General features: G+C 43.1%; 1 protein-coding gene across 2 annotated transcripts in view; it reads left to right on the top strand.

Moving 5' to 3' along the window:
- The first annotated feature begins 7,100 nt into the window (after positions 1-7,100).
- TSPAN3 (tetraspanin 3) overlaps positions 7,101-8,505 on the top strand; it is a 40,621-nt gene continuing 39,216 nt past the window's right edge. The window contains exon 1 of one of the 2 annotated variants that reach the window (XM_032617507.1): positions 7,101-7,450. In XM_032617507.1, the coding sequence (XP_032473398.1) occupies positions 7,388-7,450 (63 nt within the window). In that variant the 5' untranslated portion in view covers positions 7,101-7,387. The remainder of the gene's footprint in view (positions 7,451-8,505) is intronic. The other variant, XM_032617500.1, reaches the window with a different exon arrangement.

Raw genomic sequence — 8,505 nt, 5'->3', positions numbered from 1 at the left:
GATCTCCATCTCAACACTAAGATCCAGCTCCACTCAATGACCAGCAAGCTCCAGTACTAGATACCCCAGGCCAAACAACTACCAAGACAGGAACACAACCCCACCCACTAGAAGAGAGGCTGCCTAAAATCATAATAAGTTCACAGACACCCCAAAACACACCACCAGATGCGGTACTGCCCACCAGAAAGACAAGATCCAACCTCATCCACCAGAACACAGTCACCAGTCTCCTCCACAGGAAGCCTACACAAACCATTGAACCAACCTTACCAACTGGGGGCAGACACCAAAAACAACAGGAACTACGGACTTGCAGCCTGCAAAAAGGAGACCCCAAACAGTAAGTTAAGCAAAATGAGAAGACAGAGAAATACACAGCAGATGAAGGAGGAAGGTAAAAACTCACCAGACCAAACAGATGAAGAGGAAATAGGCAGTCTACCTGAAAAAGAATTCAGAATAATGATAGTAAAGATGATCCAAAATCTTGGAAATAGAATGGAGAATACAAGAAACGTTTAACAAGGACCTGGAAAAACTAAAGAGCAAACAAACAATGATGAACAACACAATAAATGAAATTGAAAATTCTCTAAAAGGGATCAATAGCCAAATACTGAAGCAGGAGAACGGATAGGTGACCTGGAAGATAAATAGTGGAAATAACGAGTGCAGAGCAGATTAAAGAAAAACAAAGAAAAGAATTGAGCATAGTCTCAGAGACCTCTGGGACAACATTAAACACACCAACATTTGAATTACAGGGGTCCCAGAAGAAGAAGAGAAAAAGAAACGGACTGAGAAAATATTTGAAGAGATTAGAGTTGAAAACTTCCCTGATATGGGAAGGGAAATAGTCAATCAAGTCCAGGAAGCACAGACAGTCCCATACAGGATAAATCCAAGGAGAAACACACCAAGACACATACTAATCAAAAACTATCAAAAATTAACACAAAGAAAGAATATGAAAAGCAGTAAGAGAAAAACAACAAATAACATACAAGGGAATCAACATACGATTAAGAGCTGTTCTTTCAGCAGAAACTCTGCAAGCCAGAAGGGAGTGGCAGGACATATTTAAAGTGATGAAAGGGAAAAACCTACAACGAAGATTACTCAACCCAGCAAGGATCTCATTCAGATTCGACTGAGAAATTCAAACCTTTACAGACAGGCAAAGCTAAGAGAATTCAGCACCACCAACCAGCTTTATAAACAAATGCTAAAGGAACTTTTCTAGGCAGGAAACACCAGAGAAGAAAAAGATCTACAGCAACAAACCCAAAACAATTAAGAAAATGGTAATAGGAACATACATATCAATAACTACCTTAATGTAAATGGATTAAATGCTCCAAACAAAAGACATAGACTGGCTGAATGGATACAAAAACAAGACCCGTTATTATGCTGTCTACAAGAGACCACTTCAGACCTAGGGACACATACAGACTGAAAGTGAGGCGATGGAAAAAGATATTCCATGCAAATGGAAATCAAAAGAAACTGGAGCAGCAATCTCATATCAGACAAATAGATTTTAAAATAAAGACTATTACAAGAGACAAAGAAGGACACTCCATAATGATCAAGGGATCAATCCAAGAAGAAAATGTAACGATTGAAATATTTATGCACCCCAAATAGGAGCACCTCAACACATAAGGCAAATGCTAACAGCCATAAAAGGGGAAATCGACAGTAACACAATCATAGTAGGGGACTTTAACACCCCACTTTCACTGATGGACAGATCATCCAAAATGAAAATAAATAAGGAAACACTAGCTTTAAATGATACATTAAACACGATGGACTTAATTGATATTTATAGGACATTCCATCCCAAAACAACAGAATACACTTTCTTCTCACGTGCTCATGGAACATTCTCCAGGATAGATCATATCTTGGGTCACAAATCAAGCCTTGGTAAATTTAAGAAAATTGAAAGAGTATCAAGTATCTTTTCTGACCACAACACTATGAGACTAGATAACAATTACAGAAAAAAAATCTGTACAAACTACAAATACATGGAGGCTAAACAATACACTACTAAATAACCAAGGGATCACTGAATAAATCAAAGAGGAAACCAAAAAATACCTAGAAACAAATGACAATGAAAACACGATGACCCAAAACCTTAGGATGCAGCAAAAGCAGTTCTAAGAGGGAAGTTTATAGCAATACAATCCTACCTCAAGACACAAGAAAAATCTCAAATAAACAACCTAACCTTACACCTAAAGCAATTAGAGAAAGAAGAACAAAAAAACCCCAAAGTTAGCAGAAGGAAAGAAATCATAAATATCAGATCAGAAATAAATGAAAAAGAAATGAAGGCAATGATAGCAAAGATCAATAAAACTAAAAGCTGGTTCTTTGAGAAGATAAACAAAATTGATAAATCATTAGCCAGACTCATCAAGAAAAAAAGGGAGAAGACTGAAATCCGTAGACTTAGAAATGAAAAAGGAGAAGTAACAATTGACACTGCAGAAATACAAAGGATCATGAGAGATTCCTACAAGCAACTCTATGGCAATAAAATGGACAACCTGGAAGAAATGGACAAATTCTTAGAAAAGTACAACCTTCCAAGACTGAACCAGGAAGAAACAGAAAGTATAAACAGACGATCACAAGCACTGAAATTGAAACGGTGATTGATTAAAAGTCTTCCATCAAACAAAAGCCCAGGACCAGATGGCTTCATAGGTGAATTCTATCAAACATTTAGAGAAGAGCTAACACCTATCCTTCTCAAACTCTTCCAAAATACAGCAGAGGGACGAACACTCCCCAACTCATTCTACAAGGCCACCATCACCCTAATACCAAAACCAGACAAAGATGTCACAAAGAAAGAAAACTACAGCCCAATATCACTGATGAACATAGATGCAAAAATCCTCAACAAAATACTAGCAAACAGAATCCACCAGCAGATCAAAAGGATCATACACCATGATCAAGTGGGTTTTACCCCAGGAATGCAAGGATTCTTCAATATACTCAAATCAATCAATGTGATAAACCATATTAACAAATTGAAGGAGAAAAACCATATGATCAACTCAATAGATGTAGGAAAAGCTTTCGACAAAATTCAACACCCATTTATGATAAAAACCTTCCTGAAAGTATGCAAAGAGGCAACGTACCTCCATATAATAAAGGCCATATATGAGAAACCCACAGCCAACATCTATCTCAATGGGGATAAACTGAAACCGTTTCCACTAAGATAAGGAACAAGACAAAGGTGCCCACTCTCACCACTATTATTCAACATAGTTTTGGAAGTTTTAGCCACAGCAATCAGAGATGAAAAAGAAGTAAAAGGAATCCAAATTGGAAAAGAAGAAGTAAAACTGTCACTGTTTGCAGATGATATGATACTATACATAGAGAATCCTAAAGATGCCAACAGAAAACTACTAGAGCTAATCAATGAATCTGGTAAAATAGCAGGACACAAAATTAATGCACAGAAATCTCTTGCATTCCTACACACTAATAATGAAAAATCTGAAAGAGAAATTAAGGAAACACTCCCATTTACCACTGCAACAAAAAGAATAAAATACCTAGGAATAAACTTACCTAAGGAGCCAAAAACCTGTATGCAGAAAACTATAAGACACTGATGAAAAAATTAAAGATGATAAAAACAGATGGAGAGGTATAGCATGTTCTTGGATTGGAAGAATCAATATTGTGAAAATGACTATACTATCCAAAGCAATCTATAGATTCAATGCAATCCCTATCAAACTACCAATGGCATTTTTCATAGAACTAGAACAAAAAATTTCACAATTTGTATGGAAACACAAAAGACCCCAAATAACCAAAGCAATCTTGAGAAAGAAAAACGGAGCTGGAGGAGTCAGGCTCCTAGACTTCAGACTATACTATAAATCTACAGTAATAAAGACAGTATGGTACTGGCACAAAAACAGAAACATAGATCAATAGAACAGGATAGAAAGCCCGGAGATAAACCCACACACATCTGGTCACCTTATCTTTGATAAAGGAGGCAAGAATATACAGTGGAGAAAACACAGCCTCTTCAATAAGTGATGCTCGGAAAACTGGAAAACTACATGTAAAAGAATGAAATTAGAACACTCCCTAACACCATACACAAAAATAAACTCAAAATGGATTAAAGACCTAAATGTAAGGCCTAACACTCTAAAACTCTTAGAGAAAAACATAGGCAGAACACTCTATGACATAAATCACAGCAAGATCATTTTTGACCCACCTCCTAGAGAAATGGAAATAAAACAAAAATAAACAAATGGGACCTAATGAAACTTAAAAGCTTTTGCACAGCAAAAGAAACCAAAAAGAAGACCAAAAGACAACCCTCAGAATGGGAGAAAATATTTGCAAATGAAGCAACTGACAAAGGATTAATCTCCAAAATTTACAAGCAGCTCATGCAGCTCAATATCAAAAAAACAAACAACACAATCCAAAAATGGGCAAAGACCTAAACAGACATTTCTCCAAAGAAGATATACAGGTTGCCAACAAACACATGAAAAGATGCTCAACATCACTAATCATTAGAGAAATTCAAAGCAAAATGAGGTATCACCTCATTTGAGGTGATACAATGAGGTATCACCTCACACTGGTCAAATGGCCATCACCAAAAAATCTACAAACAATAAATGCTGGAGAGGATGTGGAGAACAGGGAACCCTCTTGCACTGTTGGTGGGAATGTAAATGGATACAGCCACTATGGAGAACAGTATGGAGGTTCCTTTAAAAATAGAACTACCATATGATCCAGCAATCCCACTACCAGGCATATACCCTGAGAAAACCATAATTCAAAAAGAGTCATGTACCACAATGTTCACTGCAGCTCTATTTACAAGAGCCAGGACATGGAAGCAACCTAAGCATCTGTCAACAGATGACTGGATCAAGAACATGTGGCACATATATACAATGGAACATTACTCAGCCATAAAAAGAAAGAAAATTGAGTTATTTGAGAAAAACAAATACTGTATGCTAACACATATATATGGAATCCAAAAAGAAAAAAAAGGTTTTGAAGAACCTAGGGACAGGACAGGAATAAAGATGCAGACGTAGAGAATGGACTTGAGGACATGGGGAGGGGAAGGGTAAACTGAGACAAAGTGGCATGGACATATATACGCTATGAAGTGTAAAATAGATAGCTAGTGGGAAGCAGCCGCATAGCACAGGGAGATCAGCTCGGAGCTTTGTGTCCACCTAGAGGGGTGGGAGGGAGACGCAAGAGGGAGGAGATATGGGGATATATGTATACGTATAGTTGATTCACTTTGTTATAAAGCAGAAACTAAAACTAAAAATTAAAAAAAGAATCCACCTGCCAATGCAGGGGACACAGGTTCGAGCCCTGGTCCAGGAAGATCCCACATGCCGCAGAGCAACTAAGCCCTTGCGCCACAACTACTGAGCCTGCACGCTACAGCCTGCAAGCCACAACTACTGAAGCCCGTGTGCCACAACTACTGAAGCCCATGCTCCTAAAGCCCGTGATCCACAAGAGAAGCCAGCATAATGAGAAGCCCACACACCGCAATGAAGAGTAGCCCCTGCTCGCCACAACTGGAGAAAGCCCGCGTGCCGCAACAAAGACCCAATGCAACCAAAAAAAAAAAAACTTAGATGTTGTTACTGGCCTGCTCAAAGCCTTGCAGTATCTTTCCGCTGCATATGGCTTAGTAGGCCCTTGGTGATCTGGCCTTGCTCACTTCATTCTCTGCTCTCCACTGACCTCCTGCACATCAGGCTCTTTAATGTTCTTTTTCCTACGGGTCATGTTCCTGCTCAGGGCCCTTGTACTTGCTATTCCCACCTTTGGGCTATTCTTCCTCTAAATATTCACATGGCCTGCTCACTCACTTTAGTTGGTTCTCCTCCAACATCTTCTGTTCGGATAACTTCCCTCATCACTCTCTATCCCCTTCCTCTGAATTATTTTCTATCACTACTCAATATCATGTCATAAACCTAACCTGCCTATTTGTTTGAGGTCTACCTCCTTTAACAGAATGTGAGCTCCATGGGGGCAAGGATTTGTCTTGCTCACTGTGAAATGCCCACTACCTAGAACAGTGAGGCACAGAGGTGGTGCTTATTAATGAGTGAATAACTGGCTGCTGCTGCTGCTTGGTACAAATCAATAGGAGGCTGAGATGAAAAGGTATTGGTGAGAGTACCTGGGAAAGGTGCTAGCCAGGGAGATTTCAGGAGAATGAGATGATTAAGGACGAGCAAATGGGCATCTTTAAGGGCCAACTGAGGAGGGAGTGCAGGGTTGTAATGGCAGGTAAGACAGTAAACAGGCAGTTTCGTGTGTGGCTGAGAATGTGGTTTTCTGCCCTAGACCACCTAGTCTCTGTGTGGCTCTGGGTAAGTTTGTTAATCTTTCTAAGCCTCAATTCCTCCACCAGTAAAATGAAGCTGATAACCATAATACCTTCACCTAAGGTTGTGATGGAGGTTAATTGAGCAAATGGCCATAAAAAGTCTGGCATGGGGTAAGCTCTCAGTAACTGTTCATTACTATGATCGATGCAAGATTGGGGGAAGAGTGTGAAATGCTGCAATGTGAAAAGATGTTTCTGTAATCTTTCTAAGTCTTGTTCCAAAATGCCCTACCCAGGAATAGACTTCATGTGTTACCTTGCTCCCAACGCACATCTACACGAAAATGTCTCCTCATTGCCAACCCCTCACCAGCCTTTTCTCCTTTCCAATGACTCTTCTGAGAGCTAGTCTAGCGCTTGGCACAATAAGTTCTCCATAAATATTTGTTGATGTTTACTGCACTTCTCCCAGACAATGCTTAGGTGTTACTTTGTCAGGACCGGCCTCCTTAGGGGAGAACGGGCTAGGTAGAAAGACAGCGTTCTTCGGACTCTGAATCACCTGTAAGCCTGGCATAGTAAACGCAGCTCAATAGGAGGGGACTGGGTTTGGTCCTCTGAAACTTCCCTGAGGAGCCGTCTGCATCCAAGGGCGGCCAGAGGCCAAGAAGGACACTGAGCTTTCGTCTCCTTTAAGAGGCGTGGCTTCGCTGTAGAACCACGGGAGTGATTGGCTGAAGCTGCCTGTCCGGGGGCGGGACTCGGTTGCCGGGGTGTGGCGCGGTGGCCTGGCGGAGACTGCGGCGGCTGCGCGGAGGAGCGAGGTGCTTGCTGGGCTAGGGGTGGGCGACGGCTCCGGGGGCTGCGGTGAACGCTTCGCAGGCCGTGCAGTTCCCACAGGGAAGGCGCCGTCGCCATTGACGCCTCGCTCGGTGAGCGCGTCCCGCTCGCCGAGCAGGGCCTCAGCCGACCGCCGGCACCATGGGCCAGTGCGGCATCACCTCCTCCAAGACCGTGCTGGTGTTTCTCAACCTCATCTTCTGGGTGAGCGTGGCCGGCGGGCGGGAGAGGGCGGGGGGCCGGCGGTGCGGCCCGAAGGAGGCCTCGGCTGAAGCGCCTGTGGGGCCCAGCGGGGACCCAGGCTGGGCCGGGGCTGGCGCTGAGGGAGCCAGGGGCCCTGTGGCGGAGGCGCGAGGGGAGGGGGCCCGGGCCGGCCCCGGGGGCTTCTTCGTTAGGTCCCTCACTGGCCGGGACGAAGGCTCCGGGCGTAGATGGCGGTGAGAGGAGGCCCTCGGGGGCTTCTTGCGGCCTCCGCGCTCGGGCCCGGTGCCCCCGCCGACGAGCTCTGTGCCAGGGGCCGGCGCTGAGAGGCCCCCCGGCCTCCCCCCTCCCCGGAGCAGTCTGCTGGACGGAGAGCTCTCATTGCAGATTCTTTCAGGACACCAGGCTCGAAATAGGATATTCCCCAAAGGGTCGGGCTCTGCTTTCTTTGTCGGGGCCCGGAGCCCTGGCAGCTCCAGTGGCAGCCCCGAGGCGTGCGAGCAAACGGTGCAGAAGTGCGGGGACACTACCGACTCAGGGGTGAGGGATTTTGCCTTAGAGCTTTTTGTGTATGGAGAACTGGTTGACTGGTTACCAGCCCAGAAAATGGAACGGTTTCAATTTGAGAAGCCAAATAATCCTGTAACCAGAAAATTAGTCTGTTTGTTTGGTCCTGGGGATGGGTAGCCTGAGATTATAAACCTTGGTTAAATATGACTCGGATGTCACAAGATCTTGAAAGCGATGAGTTAGTTCACTTTCAATAAAGGGTGGCTTACACATTTTTTGGACACGCCCTCAAAGAAAGGGCTGTTTATAGCCCCTTCATCTTACTTCAGGTCCTTATCTCGCCAAGGACTTTTGTAATAACCTGTGTTACTCCTGTCAGTCTCTCCACCCTCTAGTTCATCTGGACCTTGCACCCGGATAAATCTTATTAAGCATTTCTTCCCTCACATCACTTTATTTCATTTAAAAAATAAACACCCGCCCACACCCCAAAAGCTTCAGCAGTAGATTAAGGTTCAACCTCCTCTTGGTATTGCAATTAAAGTCCT

The sequence above is a fragment of the Phocoena sinus genome, chromosome 2, assembly GCF_008692025.1.
Source record: "Phocoena sinus isolate mPhoSin1 chromosome 2, mPhoSin1.pri, whole genome shotgun sequence".
NCBI lineage: Eukaryota > Metazoa > Chordata > Mammalia > Artiodactyla > Phocoenidae > Phocoena > Phocoena sinus.
The sequence above is the reverse complement of the archived record's forward strand: the minus strand, read 5'-3'. Positions and strand labels throughout refer to the sequence as shown.